Source organism: Aspergillus aculeatus (assembly GCF_001890905.1).
Source record: "Aspergillus aculeatus ATCC 16872 unplaced genomic scaffold ASPACscaffold_22, whole genome shotgun sequence".
Classification (NCBI taxonomy): Eukaryota; Fungi; Ascomycota; class Eurotiomycetes; order Eurotiales; family Aspergillaceae; genus Aspergillus; species Aspergillus aculeatus.
In genome coordinates this window covers 128,678-155,823 of record NW_017962997.1, presented here as the reverse complement: position 1 = coordinate 155,823, position 27,146 = coordinate 128,678, and the positions used below count along the sequence as shown (strand labels likewise).

At 54.6% G+C, this 27,146-nt stretch overlaps 7 protein-coding genes across 7 annotated transcripts; 3 read left to right on the top strand and 4 right to left on the bottom strand.

Moving 5' to 3' along the window:
* Positions 1-20: 20 nt before the first annotated feature.
* Positions 21-1,194, bottom strand: ASPACDRAFT_48161 (spherulation-specific family 4 protein; the record flags this gene model as incomplete). The annotated part of the gene is made up of 3 exons (XM_020202077.1): positions 21-332; positions 400-757; positions 818-1,194. The coding sequence occupies 3 exons, from the start codon at positions 1,192-1,194 to the stop codon at positions 21-23; spliced, it is 1,047 nt and encodes a 348-aa protein (XP_020051394.1).
* Positions 1,195-5,030: 3,836 nt separating this feature from the next.
* ASPACDRAFT_82216 (uncharacterized protein) lies at positions 5,031-7,364 on the top strand. Its single transcript, XM_020206050.1, has 8 exons — positions 5,031-5,156; positions 5,217-5,246; positions 5,302-5,369; positions 5,426-5,642; positions 5,694-6,039; positions 6,090-6,260; positions 6,313-6,632; positions 6,696-7,364. Exons 1-8 carry the CDS (start codon positions 5,081-5,083, stop codon positions 7,121-7,123), a joined length of 1,656 nt encoding a protein of 551 aa, XP_020051393.1. The 5' UTR covers positions 5,031-5,080; the 3' UTR covers positions 7,124-7,364.
* Positions 7,365-7,630: 266 nt separating this feature from the next.
* On the bottom strand, positions 7,631-10,390 carry ASPACDRAFT_48159 (uncharacterized protein; the record flags this gene model as incomplete). The annotated part of the gene is made up of 1 exon (XM_020202076.1): positions 7,631-10,390. One exon carries the CDS (start codon positions 10,388-10,390, stop codon positions 7,631-7,633), a length of 2,760 nt encoding a protein of 919 aa, XP_020051392.1.
* A 4,465-nt stretch (positions 10,391-14,855) lies between these two features.
* Positions 14,856-17,035, bottom strand: ASPACDRAFT_127521 (C1 family peptidase). The gene is made up of 3 exons (XM_020197032.1): positions 16,661-17,035; positions 15,690-16,565; positions 14,856-15,625 (listed from the first exon to the last, which is right to left on the bottom strand). The coding sequence occupies exons 1-3, from the start codon at positions 16,796-16,798 to the stop codon at positions 15,188-15,190; spliced, it is 1,452 nt and encodes a 483-aa protein (XP_020051391.1). The 5' UTR covers positions 16,799-17,035; the 3' UTR covers positions 14,856-15,187.
* Positions 17,036-17,664: 629 nt separating this feature from the next.
* Positions 17,665-19,536, top strand: ASPACDRAFT_127520 (alpha-mannosyltransferase). Its single transcript, XM_020197031.1, has one exon. The coding sequence runs from the start codon at positions 17,826-17,828 to the stop codon at positions 19,239-19,241; it is 1,416 nt and encodes a 471-aa protein (XP_020051390.1). The 5' UTR covers positions 17,665-17,825; the 3' UTR covers positions 19,242-19,536.
* Positions 19,537-22,005: 2,469 nt separating this feature from the next.
* On the top strand, positions 22,006-24,231 carry ASPACDRAFT_48153 (uncharacterized protein; the record flags this gene model as incomplete). The annotated part of the gene is made up of 1 exon (XM_020202075.1): positions 22,006-24,231. The coding sequence occupies one exon, from the start codon at positions 22,006-22,008 to the stop codon at positions 24,229-24,231; it is 2,226 nt and encodes a 741-aa protein (XP_020051389.1).
* An 813-nt stretch (positions 24,232-25,044) lies between these two features.
* Positions 25,045-26,300, bottom strand: ASPACDRAFT_1891966 (5'-methylthioadenosine/S-adenosylhomocysteine nucleosidase family protein; the record flags this gene model as incomplete). The annotated part of the gene is made up of 1 exon (XM_020198646.1): positions 25,045-26,300. The coding sequence occupies one exon, from the start codon at positions 26,298-26,300 to the stop codon at positions 25,176-25,178; it is 1,125 nt and encodes a 374-aa protein (XP_020051388.1). The 3' UTR covers positions 25,045-25,175.
* Positions 26,301-27,146: the final 846 nt, after the last annotated feature.

The window sequence follows — 27,146 nt, the reverse complement described above, 5'->3', positions numbered from 1 at the left end:
CGGCCAAGTCACCCCGAGAACTAAACCAACTCCAACAACGCCGGCACCACCGAATTCATATACGTATCATACACCATATACGAGCTCGTATTGCCCAAAAAGATCTGCTCGGAGATATTGCCCACCTGCGTCAGCAGCGTCGGCAGATGCACGGTGTCGGGCACCCCGTAGACCATGGACGCCAGCTTGGTGTGGCTGGAGGCGTTGAGCTTGCTGAACGTGCCGGTGCTGATGGCGTCCTGGAAGGAGGAGTACGGCGACTCGAAGACCACGGTGGAATCGGCTAGGTCGAGGTAGGCGTTGTCTGGTGGGGTGCCGGGGTTGGTGACCACCTTGCCGGAAATTAGTATTCTGAATAAGGAGAGGGGGGAGGGGTGGCTGGCTGGGTAAGGGGCATACGTAGTTCTCCGGTCCAAGCCCGTCTTTACTCTTGATGAGATTCGAGAGCGTCGTGTAGTAGCTGACTAGGTCCGCGCTGTAGGCGTTGGGCGCCTCGTCCAGGAAGATCCCGTGCACCGCGAACGAGCTGTTGCCCGACGCGCTGGGCCAGTTCGCGTACGTGTTGATGTCATTCTCGACGTCGGCGGTCGCCCGCGTGCCCTTTTCGGTCGGGACGTAGCCGATTGCCAGTACGTTGGAGTTTGCGGTTAGGCTCGGGACGGCGGTTAGGAAAGCTGCGTCCGGGAGGGTGCTGGTGCCGGGACCGCTGCTGGGGTTGATGATCACGGTGAAGTGCACGTCGGGGAAGGATGCGACTCTGTGCTGCGTTAGAATTCTGGGTCTTTGGAGGTAGGAGGAGAACGGGGGGGAGACCTACAGGTCCAACAAGGGAGTCCATTTGCCGGGATCCGGGTACACATAGAACGGAATAATGACCTGGGCTTTCAGGCTGCTGATCGCTGCCGCCGCGGAAGAGGCGGCCGCTGCTGCGGAGGATGCGACGACAGTGGCGGACGGGATCACAGATTGGATCGCGGTGGTCGCTACCACAGTCGCTGCCACAGTCGCTGCAGCTGTCTCGCTGTCGTGCGGCCTGGTCTGCCAGATCGGGGGCCCGACGCTGTAGCCCTGGTGGTGATGCTGGCGTCGGTGCAGGTGGTCGTGCTGATGGTGGCCCGCGGTGGCCGGCGCGGGGAGCAAGGCAATGCAGCTCAGCATCACGCCGAGTGCACGAGAGGGGGTGGTCCAGACCATACTGCAGGAGGTAAAGGGAAAAAGAACGACTTGAGGTTAAAGAGGTTGAAAGAAAAAGACGCTTGCCAGAAGCTCTTGAAGTCCCGCTGGGTTCCGGGCTTTTGGCCCTCAGGGACAGACCATCGAGTCTTTATACTCGTCCCCGCCAGCGTGAGGATTGCGTGTGTGCCTGGCCCAATGCCGAAGCCAGTCATTAAATCAATGGAGTCGCCTCTGGAGGAGTAGGCGCTGGGATTGGAAATCGGACATTTAATGTGAAACAACAGGCGAGGATCCGATTAGCGGGCAAACGGGCAGATCCTGGCCCAAGTGGAGATTGCAGGGGGACTGTCATTCCACCGGCAGCCCTCATTGGATCTCGCTTGGAAATTACTATGTACTTCTAGTCGACGTGTGCCTGGCACTGAGGGCTAGAAAACTTTTCCGACTTCGATTCTTTCTTTCTTTCTTTGACAGTATCCATCACAATTGCGGTCGAGGTTTCTTTGATGAGGGTTTGCCCCTGCAGATGCGATGGGGTGGCCGTCTCACTACAGGCTTTCTTTGTGTGTTCCCGCACTACCTCTTCAGTACCGGGTCAACATGTCTTCGCTGACCCCGCGGCCCATCACACCAATGCGCGCAATGCAGGCTAGGTAAGATCACGACTCGTGTAGTCGCCCATACTCAGTCTACAGCCATCGACAAGGACCGACCTACTTTCTGTCCCCCACTGCGCACTGGGTCTTGGGCCAGCCCCCGTCCAATTTCCCCTCGCCCTTGACCTCGAATTCCCAACCGGGCCAATCCCTTGGTCCGCACGGACAAGCGTCCGTTGGACCCGCCCCATCGGTGGCGTTTATCTAATCCGATCACGGCCGCCCATCTCATCTCATCTCATCTCATTTCATCTCCGCTGGGTTGAGCTGTTCGAGGCTCCCGATTGACGGGCACAGCCATCGGTAAAGACAAAGAATGTTTGCGGGTGGATGGCTTGTATGGACGCGATGGGCGAAAGTCCGACCGTAGAATGGGTCTGGGGAGTGTGTTGTTTTTGGTCACATTTTGAACTGCTTTGTACCGTGACCGGTCAATATACTTCGCTGCTGGACCTAGTGACAATCGGATGGTGTGAACAAGAATCAGGGCTCGCATTCGTCATGTCATGGTTCAGGGGAGATGACTTGACGAATAAGGCCAACTGGGAATCCTTGGGGTCGGAATTAAGCACGCCGGCTCGAACCGTGGCTCGGAGGCCCGGTAGTTGTGACCTCGGGGGGTGGTGTGGTACTTTTACCTCGCGGTGATCGAGTAATACCTCGCCAGGGAAGTGAAGTAAAGGGGGCCATTACGGAGTCCTTTGTGTGTACAACAACGGAGATATATCACAGAAATAAAGATGATACTCCTGGCACTGTCACGTTAGAGACGGCTGAACCACGAAGACTTGCCTTCAAGATTGCGATCGCTGGCGGGTGCTGTGAGTGGGAACTATGATTGGGCGCTGGTTCCTGGGATAGGGCCAGACGTAGGGCTCATGTACTTCAACGTGAAGCAGATTGCATTGGATCTGTCAATGTAGGGTGTCCTTGCGTGCTCAAACAACAAACAAACCCTCCAACCGGGCTGTAGCGGTGAACTGACGAGGGACGATTCGTCAAGTGAGTTGGTTGACACTTGCTGATGACTGAGTCGATTCAAGATTGCGCGCTCGAGCTTAGTCAAGACCGGTCATCACGAGGCGGCGCCGATGTCAGGGGAAGAGGAACCGACGAGCGCGGCGGGAGTCGAACCTGCATCCACGAACAGGCTCGTATCCTGACTTCGGCCGCTGCTTAGCAATTACGCACGACCCATGCATACTGCGAGCATTGAGTGGATTTGTGACTCGGTGCTTGTCTTGTCTGTTCCCAGCGGCGTTAGAAACAGGACACCAGTGCTTCAAGGTGGCACAGCAGCCGATTAGGTTGATTGAGTTATCTCTAATCCAACGTGGTGGTCATTGGTCGCGTCAATCCTGTCCTCCTGCCTTATCGCCCCCAACTGCGGGAGCCTCAGGTCCCTAGGCGAAGTCCGCCGTCAAGCGAGTACAGTCTTATTGATACCAAGGCAGCTATCGCAGCATCGATGGCGAATCCCCCGCCCCAACTTGTAAGCCGACTACAATGTCTCTGTGCTCTATTGTCCTGCAGGATCACTGATAGAGTACTTATCTCCGTCGGTTACACCGAGCCCACCGAGTCCAGCCTGGATTTCAACGTGTCTGACCGGGCGGAGTTGATGAGTCAACATGAACTCCGCAAAGCGATAGTCAAAGTTGTCCTGATTGTTGAGGGGTGAGAAGAGGATACTTCCCGAGAGCAGTCACCAGCTTCCACCGTTCCAAGCTAAAGCGATCAGCGATTACTCGAGTCGGGCGGCGTTGGGTGGCCACCCAAGCACGGATCTCCCATCAACCTCATTCCGCTGCAGTGCAACCCTGGGGTTGATTAGTCAATCATATGTCTTATCTCCAGGTTGGAGCAAACGCTTTCTGGCCGTGGGTGAAGTGCCAAGATGCCGGCTAGAACTCTTAGTCGGATTCTCGAAAATGACTGACAGCCGGGAGACTAGTTGATCTAGCCCAGAACATGGTGCCAAGTGTCTCCCACTGTCACCCCAGCCCCAGCAGGCTGACCCTTGGGGCAAACTCAAGCGAGTGTTATCGCAGTGACCGTCCAAAACATGACTGCTGTGGTCGTTGCCCTCCTGGTAACCTACCTGGCCATCATTTCTACGGAGTATCGGAGGAAAGCTTGTCAGACACTCTTTCACACCTGTTGATCACGCTACATGACTCGGGGGAACCTCGGGGATGGCGAAGTCGGGTGGACACTGATATCACAGAGAGTCATGGCGGCTCCAGCAGCGAAGGCAGCACAGTCGGGTGAAGGATCTTCCTGCTCCGGGGCAGAGGAGTTGAGGCTATCCTCGGCGAATCCGCGTGTGTGGCTGGGATTGCCTTCCACACAGTCAGGTGATTGGCAAGCGGGCTGCCCTCCCGATCCACTTTTCCTCCCCTTGGCCGCACCAAAAACCTTCCACGAACCGTGCCGGAAGGATCAGAAAAAAAACCTTGATATCTGCTGATGCAACCTTCTTCTTTGATATGATATTGCTTGATCCTGCTGCAGGGATACCAGACTTGCTTTATCTCCAGTTTTTCCCTCCATATGTCTTTTAGAGTACTCCGTATATATTATCTGTCTCACTGAACTTTATTGCCACCTGTTCGGAGGCTGTCCGGTGAGGATGAAAATAGCATAGCATCGACCCATGAGCCAGACTTCACGTCGATCCGGGAGAATCAGGCTAGATTCGGTGCGCGTGTGCCTTCTTATCCCTTGAGGTCTAGCGTAACACCGCCGTCCACACTTATAGGCTGAACAGTAGATTTGTGACTAAGAAGAACCGGCGAGCCAAATAGGGTTGCAACCTTAGGAATCCACCGCAGCAGAGCTTATCACCACACGACTCTCCTTTGGGTAATCTCCGCCACTGCACCACTGGGTAACTCAGGGCTGCAGCCAGTCTGCGTGGCGGAAAACCCTCTTATCACACACACCCACTCTCCCCCCCCCCCATCGGTCCACTGCTCTGGTTTCGCTGTTATCGTCTCACCCACCCAAAGTGAATTAAAGCTAGTCAAACGCCCCACTGCCATACACCACGCACCCCACTTCAATTTTCCCTGCCCTCTCTTGGCTTGGCTGCCCTCATTCCACTCCCGCTGTGAATAAAATCCTGTCCACGCCGTGACGTTTCCTCCTTCTCTCTCCTCCTCCCTCTTCCTCCCCTCCCAAATTTTTGGGCCTGGGGGGACTGCTACCTTTGTCGTCTTTCCCAGTATCTATCACCAACCTCAATCATGGCCAAGGTCGGCACGAGAATCGTCTCCGCCCTCGAGCTGGACTCCAGCCGGGATTCGCGGTGGTCCAATGAAGGTTGGACTTCTTTACTTGCCCGCGCACGCGACGCCTGTTGTTGACTTGGCCTTCCTGCAGATCTGCTACCCACTCCCCCGGAGCAGTGCAGTAAGTTGTTTCTCGGGGTGTTGACGTTGGGAGCCAGGGCTAATATGCACCCTAGCCTGGCGTTGGTGGAACTATGTTTCCTTCTACTGGTCCATCTCGTTCACCAACTGGACTCTGGGATCGGTAAGCGTTTCGCCTCAGCCCTGAGCACCATCACGGACAGCCTCTGACCGCAGCAGAGTATGATTGGAATTGGCCTTAACTGGTGGCAATCCATCATCGTGATCTTCGTCTCCCAAATGATCTCCTCGATCGCGATGGCCTTCAACTCGCGCGCGGCCAGCGTGTACCACATCGGATTCCCCTGCGTGGGACGCAGTGTCTTCGGCATGTGGGGCAGTTTCTACTTCGTCGGGGCGCGTGCGGTGCTGGCGATTGTCTGGTACTCCGTGCAGTGTACGTACCCGCCGATCTGGGGCGAGACCACCCACCGCTAACGCGCAGCAGTGTACTACGGCGCCGAGTACATGTTCAACATCCTCCGGGCGATCTTCGGCCACCACTTCACCGACATCCCGAATCACTTGCCGGCGAGCGCCCACATCACCACGCAGCAGATGCTGGCGCTGTTTCTGTGCTGGATGGTGCACCTCCCGTTCTGCCACTTCCGGCCGTACCAGCTGCGCGGGTTTTTCATTTTCAAGACCTTCATCTCGCTGCCGGCGATGTTCGGGCTGTTCATCTTCGCCATGGTGAACACCGGCGGGAAGATCGGGTCGGTGTACACGCAGGACAGCAAGTCGACCACGGCGATGGCCTGGTTGATTATCTCGGGGATCAACAGTGGCTTGGGGTGAGTGCCCTTACTCCAAGAGAAAGGCTCAGGGCTAACCAGACGCAAAGTAACACCGCCACGCTGATCACCAACCAGCCGGACTACTGCCGCTGGGCGAAGACGAAGAACGCCCCGCTGTGGACGCAGCTGATCTCCAACCCGATCGCGACGACCCTCTCCGCGAGTCTGGGTATTTTAGCTACGTCCGCCATCAACAACAAATACGGCACTTCCATCTGGTGAGCCAGTCACAAACCCCCCAGCAGCTGAGAATTTACTAACGACCGACAGGAACCAATGGGACCTGATGGAATTCATCTTGGACCGCTACTGGTCGGGCACGACGCGGTTCGCCGTGTTTCTGGCCGCCTTCGCCTGGCTGGTGCAGATCCTGGGAACCAACGTGGCGGCCAACATGATCTCGTTCGGGGCGGACTCGTCCATGCTGTTCCCGCGGTTCATCAACATGCGCCGCGGTCAGTACATCGTGCACACGCTGGCCTGGGCGGTGTGTCCGTGGGAGATCCTGGCGTCGGCGACCAAGTTCGAGACGTTCTTGTCGGGGTACGCCTTGTTCATGGGGAGTGTGGTTGCCATCATGGTTTGTGAATGTACGTCCTTTTCCCTCATACCCCTCACCCTCCCCCTCAGAACCATGCTAATATACTGCAAAGATTTCTGCTTCACAAAAGGCAACATCTTCATCCCCGCCCTGTACGACGGCACCTCGCTCAACAAGAGCTACTACTACCTGAAAGGGTGGAACGTCCAGGCCGTGATCGCCTACATCATCGGCATCGCCTTCCCATTCCCGGGCTTCGTGGGCTCGCTGGGCGCGCCCGTGTCGACTACTGCTACGCGCATGGGCGACCTCGGCTGGATCTTGTCCTTTGTGACTGCCTTCGTCTGCTATTTTGCCATCTGCTGGGTGTGGCCCACCGCGAACCAGAAGCGCATTCGGGCGGAGAAGCTGGGGTGGGAGGCGGCGGTTGATGATGAGGAGGGCGAGGTTTACTTGAATGCGAGGGATGTGGGGGGCGTGACGACGGAGGAGGTGGTGGTCGGTGGGAAGGATCATGATGCGGAGAAGCGGGGGTTGTGATATTCCTTCGCTTTTTGGGTTCGATCTTGGTTTGATGGGATTATTGATACATGGGGGATGGGAAAGGAGAGTGGGTGGTCGGGCTATTGGACCTGGACTTGGACCTCGATCGGGGGGAAGGTACATACGGTACATACTGCATTGCATTGCATACATATCTTCACTCGTCTTGTATAGATGGGGGTGAATAATGATTGACGGTCTTCTGACTTTTGGCTTCTGACTTCTACTTCTTACGAGGGGAGTAGTTCTTTGGGTGGATGTATGTTCAACTTCATTATCTTTCTAACAGCAGCGCTAATCTAGATATGAATTCAACACTAACAAGTAACTCCAAACCATATGCACTCGGCCTCTATCCCAAATCCTCCCGATGGTCGTATCTTTTACCCCCCCACAAAACCCTGACGCTGGTCGTATTTAGTCCCTCCCCAATTTCTATTTCCAAAATCCTCCCGCTGGTCGTGTCCAATCCCTTCCCTCTTTCCTCCCCCCACCCCACCCAAATCACAACTCCTCCTCCTCCGCCACCTCCGTCCCCGCCTCCTCCGAATCAAACCCCAACATACTACTCCCCATGAGCAACGACACATCCTCACACAACTCCCCATACGTAGGATCCGTCCTCGCCAACTCGCGACACCGTCTCTGCAACGCCTCATCCGCCGCATGCACCCTCCCGATGAGCAACTGCTTCATGATCCCGAACCTCCGATACAAAAACGCGCCCTCAAGATGCGTCATCTCCGCCGACGGGCGGTGCCCATACTTCCTCGTGGCCCTGAAATCCACCCCGGCCTCCTCAGGGGCATCGAGCATCGCCCGCACGACCTCCGCGTACCCCTTCTCGATCGCTAGGGCCAGCGCATCCCTGTTAAAGTGATCGAGGAGATTCAGCGCGCAGCCGGCATCGATCAGCGCCAGCGCCGTCTCCTCGTTGCCGTCGCGCAGCGCAAAGTGGAGCGGGGACTGGCCGTGGTCGTTGACGGCGTCGATTGCGAGCCCATCGGTCTCGTGGAGCAGGATGTTCACGATGGCTTTGTGGCCCATCCGCGCCGCGACGTGGAGGACTGTTGTCCCCGCGGGGCCCCGCAGGCGGCCGAGCGCGCTGCCGTTCGCGATCGCGTATTTGAGGTACTCCGCTGCTTTGCGCGAGTGGCACAGGTTCTCGAATGCGTCCATGCTCACCACCTGCGCCCCGCCGTCGAGGAGGATCTCGATGAACGCTTCGATCTCCGATCCCTGGCCTACGAATGGCCCTGCCAAGGCGCCCCCCGCGCCGTCTTCGTCCGGTAGGTTCGGGTCGGCTTCGTCTTCCAGGAGGAGTTGCACAATCCCCAGCTGGCCGGTGGCGACGGCCCAGCGCAGCGGACGGATGCCGTACGCGTTCAGGCAGTTACGGTCCGCGCCCATGAGGAGGTACGCGCGGACGTTGTCCACCCGTCCGTGCTGTGTAGCGAGTTCCATCGGACCGGGGTAGTATCCGGTCCCCGGGAGCCATTCGACGGTCCGCCGGCCTTCGGCGTCGCTCAGGCCCAGCCGGATCTCTGTTTGCCAGGCGCTGTCCGGGATGGAGGTCGTGTCTTGCCGGAGTTGGAGTTCTTGGGTTAGTTTGCGGTACAGGGCTTTGCAGGTTTGCGTCAGTCGGGAGAGGATGTTAGTGTCAAGGTATTTCGCGACGTTGAGGACCCGGCCCAGCGGGAGGGGCGGGATCGGGTCGTGCGCGGCGTCGATGTCGGTGTCGGTTTCGGTGTCTGTTTCGGTTTCGGGGTCGGTGTTGGTTTCGGTTGCGGTGTCCAGAGTTGTGCGGGCGCGACGCGCGGCGGTGGCTTGTGTGTTGGCGAGGCGGCGTTCGAGGACCTCGTATGTTGCGTTGGTTACAGCTTGGGTTTGGGAGAGGAGGGCTTGTTGCAGGGGAGTGTAGAAGGGGGTTGCGTTCTCGACCTCGGGGGAAGGGGTTTGGGGTGGTTCGCGCTGCATCTTTACTTGGGCCTTGGGCTGGGAGTGGGAGTCGGAGTGTGCTGGCTTCCGGATCTGGCTTTTATCACGCAGGATTCTGTGCGGTTGTGCCTCGGTCTTGATGTGTGTCGAGTCCTGGCGGGCAACGGTGGTTTGTTTGCGGGTGTCCCGGTCCGCCCACTCCACCCGTCTTCCCCCCTTCCTCTTCTGGGAGTCTTTGTTGGGTTTGGCCTCTGTCTGTGGCTGGTGGGTAGCTCGCTTCGTATAACTTCTGGTCCTGCGAGGCGAAGTAGGCGCCAAGCTCCGCGCGCGTTTGTTCGGGGAGCAGAGATCGATCGTCCTGGGCGGGTCGACGGGCTTGCGCTTCCGGAGGTTCTTGGAGCTTGGCCTCTGGGCGTACTCTTTTGGAGCGGGTTTGGATGAATATGGATCGATGATCTCTGGAGCGACTTGGGCTTTGTGTCTCTTCGGGCTCAGTTTCTTGGGCGAGCTTAGGTCGATGGTCTCGGCGGGTTCTGAGGCTTTGCGCTTTGGGGCTTTTGGGGGATGTGGGTCGGCGATTGTGCGTCGGGTCTTGGGGTGAGTGAGGGTCGGTGGTGATGTGAATTTAGTTGGTGGTGTGGGATCCGGGGCGGGTTGTGGTGCTGGAACTGGGCGCTTTCTGCGCTTCTTTGCTAGCATGCTTACTCGCTCGGTGGTTTCTTCGGTGTCTGTTGGAGGTTGTGTCTCTTGCTTGATGGTTTGTAGAGGATTGTGGGTGGTGGGGTTCGTCTCATGTGAGGTGGCCATGGTCGTCTCGTCCTTGATTTGCTTCGAACCATCGGTATATTGGTTTGCGTGTTGTTGAGTTTCATCATCGCTCGCGGGGTTCTCGCGCTGTCTACCAAGCACGCTCACTTCATCTGTGGTCTCTTCCTTAGCATCGTTGGTAGGCTGTGTACTTTGTGTATAGAACTGTGGACCTTCGTTCTCATCCGAGAATTCTGCCTCATACTGTGTTGCGGGGACGCTCACTCCCTCTGTGACGTTGGCATCATTCAAAGATTGCATTACTTGCTTCGAAGTTCGTGAAAGTCCACCCTCGTTAGCAAAGTCTGCCCCATAAAGCTGAGCAGACCTGTCCACAGGCATATGATCCCCATCGTCCATCGGTGTATGAAACTCATCCTCATTCGTAAGCTGCATCCCTTCCTCTGTAGAAGGCCGTGTTTCTGTGTGCTGGGGCGACTGTGTCTGCTTCTGCAGTGCCGCGCACCTCAGGTACGCCCGCATTCTCGCGGCGCGTTTCTGTTTTGATGGACGAGCCATTTTTTTCTCTCTTCGTGACCGAGAAAGAATTCGATTTGGGAGTGTGATGGGTGGGTATCTGACGTGTAAACACGCCTGGTTTCTGGGTTGTGATGGAGGTTGAAAATATCCACTGAGTCGGATCTCGGGGATCCAGTGTAGAGTGAAGATTCAGCGACGCGTACGTTTAGGTAAACAAGCGAGTGGAAAAGATGAGATGAGCGGAAATGAGAGGAATAGATTATGATGTTTTATCGTTTGAATCCAGAACGATAACGTGTTGATGATGAAGGAATACTGATCTGCAGTATGCGTGTTGAGTGTAGAGAGAAATAGGTTGTCGATGATGTGGGGTAGAGGTTATGTTGTGAATCTTGTTGCGATAGCGATGTATGTCAATGTGGGAGAAAAGTATGCGATGTTTTACTTTCGTTGCGAGGGTTCTGTGGTGCTATTTTGGGTTCTTTGTGCGAACAACGAGCTTCATTTAAATAATGTGAATGATGGGAGGTTGTCAAGAAAGTGGGTGGAATCTTTGTTCTTGAGCACGAGATAAAGAAGTTTGTCGGGTGTGAGGGTGTGCTGGGACAAAGAATCAAAGTGGCGTTGTAGAAAAGAAGATGTACATAGAACCGATTTACCAGGATTGGTGATGTAGGAATTTGCGAGATCCTTGTACGTAAGAAACATATCATATTTTGAGCTAGCTATTACACAACATGCCGATTGAGGAAAAGCACACTCTGGGATGGAGGGCCTTCTCGTCGAAAGCAATGTATTCAGCAAAAGCAACTAACCGACAATGTCTGCGAAAATAGCAAGACAACCCTTACCCAAGCGCACCATAATTCCCTCCACTATTCCCATGATGTATCAAACCATGAATCTTCAGATCATTCAGTTCCGCGAATTAATCCTGCTATGGAGCCTCGACGGTTTAGCGTAAACTCGGAACGTCACCGCATTTGCTTTTCTAGTCCTGGGCTAAGAGGTTGATTCTCGCGCCCTGATGGCGCAGCCGGACGATGGGGCAAACGCGTGCTAGTTGGAAGAATGTTGTTGGACGTAACATGAGCCACAAAATGATAGTTGTCTCTGAAAGGCAGCATAGTCCAAATTTCAACTGGTACTGTAACGAGAAGATGGCATGAGCCACCGAACGCTGCTTCAACTCTCACTTCTACACCCAGAACGTCAGCCGGAATATTAGTAGTTAGCCACTGCTGCCATTGGTCGATATTTGGCACCGATGGGCTTCCGCTCAAATTGATGCTCAAAAGAACTCGATCTTGACCTCTCGCGGATTGAATCGGGCAGGTCAGTGCACTCTGTAGTGGTTTCAAGGTGATGCTCGGTCTTCCAATCTTTGGGATATGGAGTGGGCATGCACCGACTTGGTTCTGGTGACAATAACGATATAGCCTCGCAAAAATCTGGCTGACAGTGGCTGGGCTGCCCCCAATGTCTCGCAATGTGTCGATAAGAGCGCGAGTAAAAGACCAGTTTAGGATTGCGGAGCTGCTTTGCTCCCACCCACATGCCGTCAACGCTTCGGGGCCCTCACTCATTGCAATCGATCCCGCTGAACAGCAATCGAAAATATATAGCACATCACCGTCCAATTGCTCGCAGGGGAAGAGACAGGCTTTGATGTTCATTCGCGGGCCGCGGAGATTTCCATTTGCGTCAACCTGGCCACTGAACAGACAGTTAGTACATAGAATATTCCTGGAAGAGCTGTGATGCAATATACCCAATCCACCAGGCCATGTCAGTTGTCCCAGCGGGTGCCCCATGGCCGGAATACACGTAGATTCTCAAGGTCTCCTGATGAGCCCGGTCCAAACTCCAATTGATTATCTGCTGATGTAGATGGGCTGCGGAGTGAATCGAGGGGATCACAAATGTGGACGTGTTGTAATGGTAAACAGACTTGAAAACATCAAGAAGCTCTTGTTCGAGAACGTCCACCCCCATCGTATCGTTCTCGAATCTGAGTGCTAGGACCTCCACGCTTTTGAAGTTCCCACCTGAAGGTTGAGCGTTATTGAGGGCCTCCTGGAGGTCGTTGCTGAACGTTTTCAGGTTCATAAGATGACGAGACTGGGCCCGCGTCATGCGAGAGTGCACTGGCCTCAGATTACTCATGGCTGCTAGGCTGTGTGGAGATCTCACAAGTCGGGGATATGAAATTCCGGTGAAGTTACACTTTTCCCAGGGATAGAATTCAGGTGACGGACTCAAGGGGACAGAACCAGGCAGGACAGATAAAGCTCACAGGATAGAGCGAGTGAGATAGATTGTGGTGGTTGTGCTGGTTGATGTGTGGCGTAGACTGTGTAGGTGAGATAGAAGGAGGAAGGAAGAAAACGCAGGTTGGAAGGAGGGAAGATAGAAGAAGGAAGGATGGAACGAAGCCAAAAAAACCGCAGGTCGCGGGTGAGAACTCCGTAACACTAACACTTTGTGTCTACCTCACCTCACTATGACTGCAAATTCTGTGTCAGAGTCTGACTCAACACCAAAGTTAATCCATAGTTCATTCACTACTACCGTGGTAGAGAGTTTGTGCTGATCAAATGTGCAACGCTTAGTTGACAAATCAAGCGAAACTAAAGTTATATCATTCCGCTTGTTATCTATGGTGTTCTTGATCTACAATGTGCAAAAAATGTGTAAAAAAGAGAGGGAAAAGAAAACTGCGAGAAGAACGAGAAGAAGAGATAGAAGATAGCAAATAAACCGAAAAAGGCCATGACGCCAACATGGCTCCTCCGTGTCTGGGACCATGTCGACGATCTGTTCAATGGTTCGTCGAGAGAATGAGTACCAGTGGAAAGTATGCATTCCATGCATTAGATGAGGTGGCAAAGAGACTTACCGTCCGGTAGAGGATAAAGGTCGTTTCTGATTGTCGGGGCATGGACCCTGCTCGGGCGGAACTGGATCGGTATAGGATGGGATCGAAGGGGTTGAAGAATGGCAGTATGGTTTGCGGGTGGGTGGATCGGAGGTGGGGGGTTCGGCGGGACGAGCCGAGACTGTAGAAACTATCCGAACCGCTGCCTTCGTGTTGGGACTGACAAGTGTGTTTAAGAGGGCTTTGTACAGTACATACCTTGATCACTGCTCCACCATCGGCGGATGCTAGCGTTGTGCTTGATGATGAACCATAAACCGGGGACACAGGCCAACAGCAAGGCCAAAAGAGCAATGATAGTCTCCGTAGATAGACTCATAGAGAAGAGACAATATTACTAGAGAATTTGAAGGGACAATTTCTTTCATGTGCGATATGTTTATAAACTTGATAGTGGGTAATTCTTCTGGGGCACAAAGGGACTGGTGAACGAACGCCTATTTATACCACCTGAGTGAATACAGTGGAAGAGAAAGAATGATACCCATATAGCGATTCTGCGGGCCGAAGGCCGCACACTCTTTTGATAAAAAAAGTGGTTAGCACAAGAATTCCATTAACCAACCACGTCGAGCGTGCCTTGTCACTTCCACTCAGTACCCCGGGCCGCTTCTGGGGGTATAAGTATAAGGAAGGGGCCCTCCCTCCTTTCATTATGGAGAAATTTTTGAAGTTCCTTCCCATGGGTTGACATTGCGGTTGTGTTTGTCCGGAGAGTGAGTGCTAGTATGTCTACGGCTCTTAAGGCAGACGCCTCGGGTGGTGTCGAGTCTTTCACCCGTGTCAGAGTTGTCGATAGCAAGCACACGTCGAAGCATGTGAGCGATATGACGGCGTCAGTTGATAGACATGTTGATGGATATGTTGATGGACATGTTGATGCTTACATGTGGGAATAGTTTGTGGATCTGCTGTGGTATGATGATCAGAAACTTGTTTCGCAGTGTTTCACGATTCGTGGGGGCCGAGTTAGGGTGATTGCCTTGTCGACCGGCGGTCCATGTTTGGCGAGTGCGGTGGTTGAGGGGATTCGGAACTTGGCGCGGAAAGCGTTCGGGTTTGGTCATGACCGGATGGAGGCTGACTTGAGCGTGGATGTCGCGGTGTATTGTAGCGACAATGATCCTGTGAATCGTCACTGCTTTGTGCAGTGTAGGCTGCGAGCGGAGGCATTTGCCCGTGGTGGAGGTACTGCCGTTGAGTTGAAGAGAGATGTTTTTTCGAGAATGAGGGCCTCAGGAGTACGTCTTACGTTGCCGGTGAGGCAATTCTCTGGGATTGTTCTTTGCTAACTTAGCGTTCAGGTTGTTCTCAGTATCGGTTGAATGAGCAGGTGAGTTTGTGGTTGCATCCTGTCTGAAGATGAGTTTGTTGGGGGTTTAGCTGTTTGAATTGTATATATGTTTCCCGGGTGGGATGTTGTGGTTAATCGGCCTGTTCATTTACGAGGGCGGTGAGAAAAGCGGTTGACCTTGATCCTACTGGTTGTGTTTCGACAGCACGAGAACTCATCACCAAAATGCCCAGAAGGAGATCATCGTGCGACATGTCTCGACCATGAATCAACCCAGGTGCAGCGGCTCGGGGTCATATCAATGGTCATGCCGTCTGCTTCAAGACTAAATCCTTCTCTACCGATAATGCCGTGAACTCCACTAGTATGGTCGAATTTGTTTTGAATATTTCGGGGGTCTCACTTGACGCACAAGTTCAACCGGACATGCACAGTACCTATGCGAGTGTCATTGGGTGCTGAGAACCCAGCCCCGGCTTTATACGAGATGTATGAGTTCACCCTGGAAGAATACTTATGCTATAATCTCAGCCCATGCAATACCAGCAAACAACTAAATTTGTATACATCACCCCACAGCTTCATACCCCTACCTTTGAAGCCATCACGCAAGAACCCCCAACGGATCCCACCGCGGCAATACCTTGGGGCTCTGCTCCAGGATCTCGCGGACCTCGCGCGAGACAAACTCCGCGTCCACCACCGCCTGGAAGGTATACTCGTCCATCCAGCGATCGGTCATGACGAACCAGCCCTTCTGGCCGGCGGCCTCGCCCCAGGAGTTCTCGACGCGCCAACGCACGGGCGTGCCGTCGTCCTCGAGATGCACCCCCGTGATGACCATGGCGTGGGTCATGGCCGACTCGCCGCTGGCCAGACGCTCGGCCTTGCTCATCCCGAGGGAGACGTTGAACGCGAGGGCGAGGTCGGTCAGGTCCGCGTCCATGACGCCTAGAGATGTGTCAGAGGATTTGCCGACGTCGCAGCCGAAGAAGACGGGGTGGCCTGCTTTGAGCATGGCGATGACTGCGTTCTTCAGGATCTGGTGGTTGTCAGCATGTTCCCACACAACGAAGAACAGGAGGAGGCAGGAGGGGGGGTAATACCTTCATCTCGACATTAACATACGTCAGCGGCCTTCCCTCAAGCACATTCCCCAACCGCTCCACCGTCAACAACCGATTATACTCATTCCGGGGATCGTTCACCAAGCTAAACAACCTAGCGGGAGCCACAGACACCCTCCCGCCGAGCTTCCGCACCGCGGTCTCGGTACTCACCCGCCCCGCAAACTCCCTCGGCGACACCTGCACCGTCCTCGCTTTCCCGGCGGCATCATAAAACTGCCACACGAACCGCTCGTCCGGACTCGGCGCCGGACCCAGCAGAATCGTCACCAACGAGTGAATCTCCTTGAGGAACCGCGTCTTCGCCTCCGCCACGCCTCGTCCGCCACCTTCGCGCTTCAGCCTCCGCAGAACAAGCCCCTGCTCGCGCAGCTTGGCGGTAATTAACCAATTCATCCGGCTACTGTTCATGGCGTTGTAGTTGTCCGGGTATACCGTCGACGGCACGAGCCCGTACTTCCGGACGAGGTTGACGACCATATCCCACTGGCCGCCGTCGGTGACGGGGTCCTCGAGCAGCTTCTGCACGAGTCTCCCCGACAGATCCTCGGTGGTGGCTGTGGCGAGCATCTGCTCGAAGAACCAGTTGGCTTTTTCGAGCTTGTCCCAGTAGAAGAGGTAGGCTTGCGAGAGTTCGAACTCCCGGAGGTTGTATTCTTGCATGATGGGGAGGCGGAAGATGTTGGTCGACGCGAACAGCCAGCAGCGGCCGGAGGAGCGTTGGTTCGTGATTGGGGCGCCTTCTTCGGGGATTCGCAGGTTGAAGATGTGTTGCGAGGTGGTGTGCAGGGTTGTGCGGTTGGTGAGGAGTTCGGGGTAGGGTTGGCTGGAGAGGGTGGTGATTGCGAGGCGGTTCTGTGGGTGTTAGTTGGGTGGTTTGGGGGATGAGGGTGAAGGTGAGGAGCAGGGGGAGGGGGAGGGGGAGGGGGGAGGGGGAGGGGAGGACGTACCTTGGGATCGCGGAGGAGGGACTCGTTCCAGGATTTCAGGTTGGAAAGGGATAGCGTCGGGATGCGCTCTGCCTCGGGCTCGAGGTCGTCATCGGGGAATTGGTAGGGTGGTGCTGGAGTTGGCACTGTTAAAGACATGGTCTGTCATTGTAGTGTTGGGTTGGGGAAAGCGTACGAGATTGCGGGGATTCATCGGTGTAGACCTGTGCAAAGGATGAGGCAGTTTTCTCGCTGGGAGTAGCTGCGGGCTTGGAGTAGGCGGTTCCCATTCTAGGAAACTGGCTCACGATTATACTGGGGAAGTTGAATGAGGTTTTCTCAGAGAGGGGGAAATGGCGGCATGTTGCAATAAATACAGCCAACCGACAACCGGGGATGGGAGATAAGCAGACTCCACAAGGACCCGGGGAGCAATCGAGCGGGGAACCTCCGTCCAGTGGGATAGCACCCTCCCATTCCATTGGTCTGTCGCCAGCGACTTATCAGCTGCAGCTGCATCTGCAGGGTCACCGACGAGTCAGATGGCTGCACGCTTGGCTGATCCGGTCGCGTGAAGGTGTGATGATTAGTTATCCGTCTGGTACTCCGGCGGTGTCTTATGGCAGGGATTGGACCATTCCTCTTGATTGTGGTTGCAGAGAGTTGACACGTGGATAATTATACCAGTGACCCTCTTCAATGGTCATTGAATAATGATACCAGTGAACCTTCTAAACAGCATAGTGTAGTCTTACTGCTAAGACAAGTATCAATAATCAGTGGCTTGTTGTTGGCGGCTAGACCTCCCAGCTGAAGTGCCACCTCTCATGCGGGGAAATTCAGGTATAAGGCTCCGTACTCTCTCTACCTTTAGTGCCCATAAGGGAAAGAGATGTCGCGGAATTATGAAGGAACCAAGGCTTCTACTCCTTTTCAAGCTCATTTGGTTCGATCGGCACCATTCCATGGGTTTGGCATCTGGCTTGCCTCGAGCGCCTGTAGGGGTGTTCTTACTGGCGGCCCTTGAATAGCCCAGCGGTTAGCAGGACGAACCACAATACAAAATAGCCACCTGAACCCTTCTACGAATATTGTTTTAACACACACATTTCAACAATGGCTGCGGCTGTGGTAAACATCACCAACTCGCCTTCCACCCTTTTTGTCTTCGGCCAGCATCAATGCAATGACCACTCCCCGCCGGACGATTCTCGCCTCCCTCCTCTTCATCCTCAACATCTGCTACGTCTGGCACAAACTGCCCACCAAGCCGAAACGGACACTTGAACACCGGCAATCGCAGCTCTGGCATCAGCTCCACCCTCTACTAACCCAACATGCCCCGAACTGCCCACCCCCCATCCTCCACGGCACAGCCGGCACCCATCGATTCGACGCCACCAACCCCCTCCCTCGCGAGAACTACATCCTCAACAGCGAAGATATTCTACTCCCAATGCAGGCCGCACACGACAGCTTCGTCCGCGCCATCCGCCACACCAACTTCGAATCCGCATACAACCCCGGAACAAGAGGGATCGTCACCGCAGGCGGAGGAACTTACCTCCCCGCCTTCACGGTAACCCTCAAGCTCCTCCGGCGCACCGGCTCCACCCTCCCCGTCGAGGTCTTCCTGAAGGACGCGACGGAGTACGAGGCTACCGTGTGCGAGACCATCCTGCCTCCGCTGGGAGCGAAATGCATTCTCCTCTCCGACCTCACGCCGGATCTGGACTTCGAGCGCATCATCGGTTTCCAGCTCAAGGCCCTGGCGATGCTCTTCTCCTCGTTCGAGGATGTCCTCTGGCTGGACGCGGACTGCGTCCCGCTGCATGATCCAGCTCCGCTGCTTGGTTCTGAGCCCTTCGCGACAAAAGGGCTGGTGAGCTGGCCCGATTTCTGGGCTGACACCGCCAGTCCAATTTATTTCGAGGTCTCTCGGCGGGAGGAGCTGGACGCGACGACTGCGAGGGCGAGGGCGGCGAGCGAAGCGGGTATGCTTCTCCTTTCGAAGAGGTCGCACTTCGATATGCTGCTCCTGGCTGTGTATTATAACTTCTACGGTCCGGAATTCTACTACCCCATCCTCAGCCAGGGTGCCCCGGGCGCAGGGGATAAGGATACCTTCCTCCATGCTGCGACCGCCCTGGACGCGGACTTCTACGCGGTGCGCGCGCCCCCGGTGGACCTAGGTCGGATGAACACGGGTGGGAAGTCGACGATGGCGCTCAATTCGGGGTTCATTCAGGCAGACCCCATACAGGATTACGCGAAGGTCCGTTCGGGCGGAGAAAATGGGAGTGCTCCGCGGGCGTTCTTCATTCACGCTGGCAATCCGGAGTTCAATCCGGGAAAGGAGCTGCTGGGGAGGAAGCTGAAAGGGTTGGACGGACGGCCGGCCAGGTTGTGGACGTATCCACCTGAGGCGTTAGCTCGAGTTGGCTTTGATGCGGAGAGGGTGTTCTGGGAGGAGACAGTTGCTGTGGCTTGCGAGATGGAGGAGGTATTTGAGTCGTGGGAGGGAAAACGGGGATTGTGCGAGAAGGTACGGGCGCATTTCACAGATGTTTTCGCAGTCGATGCGGTTGGTTTGGGATTTTGATTGTTTAAGCCTTTTTAATTGTGGGTTGGCTTCTTGCCTTTTTTGCCTTCTTGTATATAGGCAGTCGGCGGCGTCCTAAGCATTGTACTGGAGAGGTCGCGAATCCCAGGCCATTCATGTGTAATATTGGTGAACTGAGAGAAAGAAACGAGGCTAGTTTACCATAAGCCTATTTATATCAACGCTTGTTTGCTAGCGGCGCTTGTTGAACGTTAGGGCGCGTGTTGAGACCTTATACCATGTGCATTGGTCCTCCTCGTGGCCTTGACAGGGGGACAGCAGGGGTAGGTCTAGCGTCAGTATGCGGGCGGCAAGATAGAGCATTCGACTCAACAAGTAACATAGGGGGGGAGTAGTACTAATCTCGAGTCAACGCTCTGGCACGACTCCCAGTCCTTTCAAGCTTCTTCTTGATGCCGTTCTAGATGTTGCCTGTTATTCTCCGACGCCGCGTGGACCTGTGCCTTTTCTAAAGACAGGCTGCGGATAACGCGACAATCAGATTGCAGTCGATCTTTCAGACTTCTCATCATGTCAATCACATCCTACCCCGCCGAGACTAACAGTGGCACCGTCACGTCTTACCTCCCACTCACTACCGCCTGGCCTTCCTCGTCCGGTTGCGCAAGCATCTACCGCCTCAATGGACCCAGTCTCGTCGCCTGGGATCCGGGGTACGGGCTGGATGTGAACTCCGACGTTGTCTGCGATGCCCCAGAGGTAACCACATGGTGGGAGCAAGGGCTTCTAGGGAACGGAGGCACACTGCCCACACGGATCAGTCTCGGCCCCTTCACCTGTCCGGAAGCGTTTTCGACAATGAAATCATCCGTCAAAGATGCCTCTAGCACGTTGGTGATGTGCTGTCCGTCGTGAGTCTCGTCTCGTGTTAGTTGAGTAGCTGAGTAGAACGTGCTGAAATGCCCTTAGACAGTACTACATCGGCGACGGGAACACTGCCCTGATTGACGGGAATTGTGAGTCAGACGTCTCGTCCGGTATGACCTTGACGTACGCTTCGACACCGTCCGGGGAAGCCACCTCGTGGAAGATCGTGACGACCACATTGACGCGCAGCTGGACTGTCGGTGCCATTGCTGTGGTCGGTTGGAATATTCGCTATGACGCTGTGACTCCTACAGCCACTGCCGCTGCCACAACAGCATCGATAGCCACCGGACCGGAGCTTTCATTCACTTTCAGCTCCTCTGGAACACCATCAACAACCAGTAACAACACATCAACATCCACCCTAGCGCCACCCACGGTTACCCACACACTCCCTACAGGCATCAAGGTGGGCATAGGGGTAGGAGCAGGACTCGGCGTATTGGGTGTAATCGCTCTTCTGGCTGCTTTGTACATCTTCCGTCGTCAAAAAAGACGGCAAGCGACCACCAAATCTGTGTCGGTGTTGTATCATGAACAGAGACCGGGTTCGAGAAGAGACTGGCGGCGGACTCAATGGCCTGTTGAGCTTGACGGAACCAGGGGTGCAGCTGCTAGAGCATATATGTATCCCGCTGAGCTCGATGGAACGAGACAACTGCATCGGAAAGGAGACATGTCGCCAGTGGAGTTGATGGGGTGATGTTCCCAGCTTGCAGAGAAGGCTTCTTCATGGTTCGCTGAGTGATCAACCCTCGCGGTAAATATTCGGTCATCATCGTGCGTGAACGCGTGAATGCATTGAAAGAGTAGCCTGTTTGGCCCTCGGAAGCTCTTCAGAGTCTATACTCGGCCCGGTCAGCCTACCATTTCTTCCGACTTGTTCCAGAGCTTTTTCGCTTGTACTTGTGATGATCCCGAGTATCCTAGACCGTCAATTCATTCCTCTCGTGATAAAGATGTATAACCTCAATTTGTGACGGCTGGTAGATATGATGGCCGAGCTTGGTGTTTCGCTGGGTGGTTACTGTTAACGAGTATCAGGCAATGGCATTAGCACGGAGGTTCTTATTGGGAAATTCCATCGTGTTTGGCTCTATTGATAAGGTCCAATCATCAAACATGTTCAGCCGATTGTTGCTTTGGGGGCGGGGTTGGTGCACGTTACGTTGTTTTGAGCCAGGCCACTGTCCAGCTCAGGAGTCATGACACGTGTCAATAACTGTGATCTCGGCAGCGACCGAGATTCTCCATAATCAAGATAAGGCAACTCAAGCGTGTTGGTTAGTAATTCGGATCCTCTGGTCGCGTTGTGGCTGGTTCGAGCAACAGTAGCAGTGTACGGCCGTGGGTGCCGCCCTTCGGGCCAGTCAATGCAATGAGAGGTTTAAGCGGCGTACTATGACCTTCAAACACTATAGGCGACCTTTTCATCCTAAGGATGATCTGCGACGCGGCTGTTTGCCGACTTGGACTTTGTGGGGAAGGCTGAGAGTTCCGAAGCATTGCGGGTCGCGCTCCACATCTTTGAGATCCCGCTCGCCCCTGTTCCTGGCACGTGATAGGCTGACCCATTTTTCTCGAGGCGGTGGAAGGCGCGTGAAAGGCGGTAAGATATTCCTCTGGCAGATTGGCTGATGCGGGGAAATACCACAGCGGTGAGCGGATTTGACGCCGCGGAACAACAATCAAGGACTCTTCATGGGTCTAACAACCTCCTCAGCAGCACATGTCTCGTCTTGGTCACGCTATAAATTGTTCTGAAAACACCATGCCATCTGGCTCACTCCAAATCTCTCTAGGCTCGTGATCTTGTTCTGCCGGAGAAATCGACAAACTCCTTGTGGGATCTGGGTGCCATGATCGAGCGATAGCCATGAGACATGTCAGGTTGATGGAGTTGCAGCGTGAGCTGGGCTATTCCTTTCGAAATACCCGAAATCTCACTGATGCTCTTCGGGCACTCGGCGAGAGACCGGATGACCCTCGGTTCTCGCGCAGTGGCAGCGCGGTACTGCTAAATGTCGCATCCTCTGTGTTAACGATGATGCGCACAGCCGCAGCCCGACCTGGCACGAGCAGCCACAGCTGGAGCCATAGTCACTCATACGCCGGTCCACCTACTCCGTCCCCTATCGCAATTCTGAGGAGTCCCGACTTTGAGCTGAATCAGAGCATATCTGAGGCTATCTTGTCAGCCTCCGTTTTCAGGAGGCCCATAGCGCGGCGCAATGTCGATCCGATGCAGATCAAGCTCGCTGCAGGCACCATCATCGGAGCAGCCTTCATAGACAGTGATGGGAATCTCCACTCCATGTACAACATCATTCATGCTCTCGGGCTGGAAAAGTCTCTCGAGCCCAGCCCGGAGCCTATGCCTGTGGAAAGCCAAGACCATGATGGAGCAGGTCAAAGCTCTAGCATGACAGAATCTGATGGACTCCGGACGCCTGCGGCGGAAGGCCAAGAGAACACCGGGCACGATGTTGACTTGACGTCTGATCCCGTGTCTACAACCCCTGCTCTCGGGGTCGCCGATCATGATTTGAACGTCCACGAATCTATGTCCACCGACACGACCACTCGGCAGTCTATCATGGCGCACGAGATTTCGCCTTCCGCCATTTCATATTTTGACTGGGACCAGGAGGTCTGGGAAGCCGGTGGAGGCATTGCTATCCGACTTTCACTCGGTGCCAAGCATGGTTATGTCACAATAACAGGGGGCCCCAGGCGTCCTGCAATACAAAATTCCAACTTGATATCCACGTCTCAGCTCCCCACTTTGATCCACGAGCTGGACTGGCAGGCGGATTTTTCAACCATCCCCAGCCTTCCTGATGAAGCTTTGCCACCGCTGGAGCGAGAATACTACTCATACCGGACCGTTGACTGGGAGGTCGATCCACGGTGGCTCCCTGCTGATTTTCTACGAAGTGTCGATGCAGCAAAGGCCCAGGCTTTCCTCCTAGAACAGAAGGTCACTAAACTTTCTCGAAAGAAACAGATCCCGAAGGGTAAGGGCTACATCGGGACGCTGACGACGCAACTCTTACACCAAGTCGCGTGGTATTTGGCATACGCGAATCCACAACTACATCCGTACCTCCAAAGACATCTGAGGACGGAACACCGGCACCATATACCGTTGTACCCTCCACTAATCAACGAGTATTTGTTCAACACCGTTCCCGAACCCCACGACATGCGTCAACTCTCGCATGTCGAACTGGCCCAGATTGATGAGTTAGCTCGGTATTTGGTACGATTTCCACATTCCAAGGATCCCGTCTTACCGGAGCTCGCGAAAAGCCTTGTACGAAACCCTGAGGAGAAGCCAAATGTGGGTGTCTCTGCGGAGGAGTTGGAGTTGGTAGCGCAGCTTGCCGAGGACTGGAAGGAATTGGAGACGCCGAGGGCTCCACCCCTGAGAACATATGAGCCACGAGAGTGGGTGAAAGTGTCAGAGATCCCGACAGACCAGATATCAGCGAATTGGGATCTTGCGGATGTCGAGACAAGACAGGAGGCGATCAATGAGTCGGCTGACGTGGCCACTGATGCTCCTTCCGAGATTTCTCCAGATCTTATCCCAGAGGCCACCTTAGAGGCAACCCTAGACGCCACCCCAGAGACGATCCCAAAGCCAGATCCCCAGACAACCCTGGAGATGACCGAGCAGTCAGCCAAAGCGATATCTTCCACCTCACCGCAAACACAGACCCGTAAACCTTGGCCTAAATTCCGCCCTCTCCGGCTCTCTGAGAACAAGCCAGGGCCAAAGGATGACCTCGCCACGCCGGAGGAGCTAGATGACACGACCAGCCCGCAACCTAAGGCCAAACAACTTTCAACCACTTTCTTCACGGCCCGTGGGTTCTCCAAATCAGGAAGGATGGCCGAGGCGGTGACCCAGCAACCCAAACCCCGCGGCCCGGTCTCTCAATACCTATTCTTCAAGCCGGGCGCAAGTCACAAACCAGGGAGAAATCCGAAAGCGCCACAGGAAAAGGTGGAAGTCAAGCCCCAGGCGAAACCCCTACGACCACAGCATACCTTTTTTCGTGCCAAAGGTTCGTTCGGCAAGGGCAAAGGCCCCTAGGACAGAGCCTTCGAGAGATGATGAATCGATTTGAAGGGCAAGGTTGCAATAGGTTTGGTGGTACTGAACCGGCCCTCACTACTGCTGAAGACTGCTGAATGTCGTGCACATTTCACACACTACCTATGGGTGGGGTCTTGCGGAAGCTGGCAGACTGGTCGGGTTTAAGCGCCAATGGCTTGAGTGGTTGCTCGTCATCTATCCTGGCCAGGAATCAGAAATGTGGAGGAGCATAGCAGGTACGAGTGGGTCTCATGTGCAGTGGCCAGCTCAGTGGTTGGGGGGTATTTGCTCCTCCCGTTTCTCAGCCTAATGATCATTGTGCCAGCAGTGATGGATGTTCTGCCGCGACCGTGGTTGAAGAAGGACAATATGTATCACGTGACCATGCATCTCCGGTCTGGTTTCGGAGAAAGCGACTGTCCTGGACCTCGAGAAGGGTCCACAAGAGGATCAATTGGAAGGTTAGGACGACATTTATGAATATTAACCGATGCATGACCAACATTTGATAGAACCTTCAATAAGACTAATGAATGTATCGAAATACATCAAGTCGTATGTAGCGGATAGCTGTTCTCAGTCGTACCCTTATATATTTCAGCCGTAGCAATGCTGGCGCACATACTACCATCGTTAGTAAAGTCATCTTGAGTATGGTGATTGTATCAGTGGCTATGAGGTGAGCAGAGAAGTTGATGGACATACGCCACGTGACGTGCCCCATCCACCAAACGTGTTACCCACTCATACATCTCAGCAGCTTTGCTCAAGCAAAGATTTGACAACCCATTCATTGACTCAAGCCTTCCTGCCTGTCCACAACTGAGTCCAAGCTGTACTATCCATATCTCGTCATCTAAACCCGTTATATTTGGCTCACGTGCTCTGCGATATATACTGAGCTACCAGCCCTCGTTTATTTCTCCAATGCACAGCAAACCTCATCTCAAAGATAAAAGAAGATATGCATTAAGCGCAAGCGATACACCCAACATGCCGAACAGGCACACCACGAATAACGGCCTGAGGCCTACAACATCCCGCGCCACAATCCCGTCCGCAAGATCGCTTGGATCCCGACTGCCATCAACCTTAGCATCTTCCGTCTCCACCGACTTTGTGTCAGAGACCGGAATCACAGACACCAACTCCTTCATATACGCGGCTGCTGTGGCAGCCGCATAGGGCTGCCACCGTTTGTTCTTGTGCGAGTCCGCATAGTCACAGATCCCCCGGACGACCAGACAGGGAGACACATGCAGCACCCCGGCGGCCTCCATCTCCACGCACTGGATGTCGAGATCGTCCCTCAGCTGATCCCGCACTCGACCGTCCTTAACCACGACGTTCGATGACCCGATCGTCCCGTAGTGCACGACTGGTGCGCAGTCCACGCGGGGTTCCCGGGCCACAATCTGCGCCCGGTCGCAGTCTCTGCAGTCCGTCCCGCCATGGTGTTCGTACTCCGCTTCGAAGAGTTGGTCGTTCTCTGCCTCTTGGTGGATGTAGTTCCCTCGGCGCATTTTGGGGTATTTTTCGAGCATGTCAGTCAGATGCTTTAGTATGCGGCCCTTCCCCCGGCGATCCAGCGCCTCCATCCTCGCCACAGCAGCCAACAACACATCTGAAGGACGCTGCAGTCTATCAAGACGTTCGAACCGTATTCCCCCAACATCCTGGCAGCACGCAAATCCAACTACCCCTCCAAATTTCCCGGACGGCTTGCCCACCACCACGTCGCCGAGTCGAATGTCCACGCCATGTTCCAAGTCAGGCAGCCCGCCTCCAATCCCGACCAGCAGGCTCATCTGGATGGCTGGGAAATCGTTCAGCAGCTGCATCGCCACGGCCGCGGCGCTGCTGAGTCCAATCCCGGGTAGGATTGCGATGACGACGTTGTGAACGCCGATCCGGCCAAGCGTGTAGCTGTTCTGGTTCCGTTTGGTGGGCAGGTCGGGATGGAATTCGTCTAGAACTGCTTCCACGGGCGCTTGTTCGACGCCCATGGGGCAGATGCAGGCGATCGTGTAGTCTTCATGGCGGAGGGAGGTGTGTTCGGAACCCATGGTGGCCCTGGGATGCGGCTGGACCTGATGCTCTCTTTTAGAGAATAGGGTTGGTATTATCATATACTATCAATATTCTGGAGCAGCAAGGCTGATGAGATCTATATTTACCCACGGCGCCAAACAGTCTGAAGGGGCGGTTCACGGCGCTTAACCTTCATGCCGGGCGCTTCACAAACTATCGGACCTGAAGTTGCTGTACGTATTGATGAACCATTTTGAAGCGCTGGGCTGTGTTCCACAAAGCATAACAAGGTAGAGGGAGTGGGTTTGTTGAGTGTTTTGGGTGAATAATGGTGGTAAATCCCCTCTTCTGCGTAGCCCTGGCCAATTGTCGCACCATCGCTTCCCACCTAATCCTACCATCCAGTCAAACGTCATGACTAGGTCCCTAACTGCTGCCTGGGAATTGAACACTACCCAAAATCTATTGTTGCTCTAATATCCCCCGGGGAATCAGTCATTCTAGGTAACCCGAGGTGCATCATGCACGTGAACAAGCACACGACCCGACATAAGCCCATTACAGTGGTACACCCAACCAATGCGGCCAACCGTCCAAGCTTTCGGCCGCTGAACTCAATTCAATCCATTAAGTAAAGCCCATTTGGCATGCTCGGATAAACCGAGTGCGGAGAATTCGAACTGCGCTTACCTCATCCTTGTAGGCCCGGAATGGACGATCACGTCCCGGTCTGAAGGAGCGGTGGCGTTGGATGCTCGCTTTCCGGTGTAGTGAGGCCCGAGGAGTGTTATCGACCTGAATGATTGAAGCTATTCTGCTGCGGGAATCCTATCTTGAGTTGATAATATCTTGTCAGTTGCAGTGCTGTCAGCATTCCGTCA

Coding starts and splice junctions, on each gene's coding strand:
- ASPACDRAFT_127521 (XM_020197032.1), bottom strand. CDS start 16,798: ATGTCTTTAACAGTGCCAACTCCAGCACCACCCTACCAATTCCCCGAT. Junction 16,566..16,660: donor CCCTCCTCCGCGATCCCAAG/GTACGTCCTCCC, acceptor TAACACCCACAG/AACCGCCTCGCAATCACCAC. Junction 15,626..15,689: donor ATGTTAATGTCGAGATGAAG/GTATTACCCCCC, acceptor GACAACCACCAG/ATCCTGAAGAACGCAGTCAT.
- ASPACDRAFT_82216 (XM_020206050.1), top strand. CDS start 5,081: ATGGCCAAGGTCGGCACGAGAATCGTCTCCGCCCTCGAGCTGGACTCC. Junction 5,247..5,301: donor CACTCCCCCGGAGCAGTGCA/GTAAGTTGTTTC, acceptor TATGCACCCTAG/CCTGGCGTTGGTGGAACTAT. Junction 5,370..5,425: donor CCAACTGGACTCTGGGATCG/GTAAGCGTTTCG, acceptor TGACCGCAGCAG/AGTATGATTGGAATTGGCCT.
- ASPACDRAFT_127520 (XM_020197031.1), top strand. CDS start 17,826: ATGACCACTCCCCGCCGGACGATTCTCGCCTCCCTCCTCTTCATCCTC.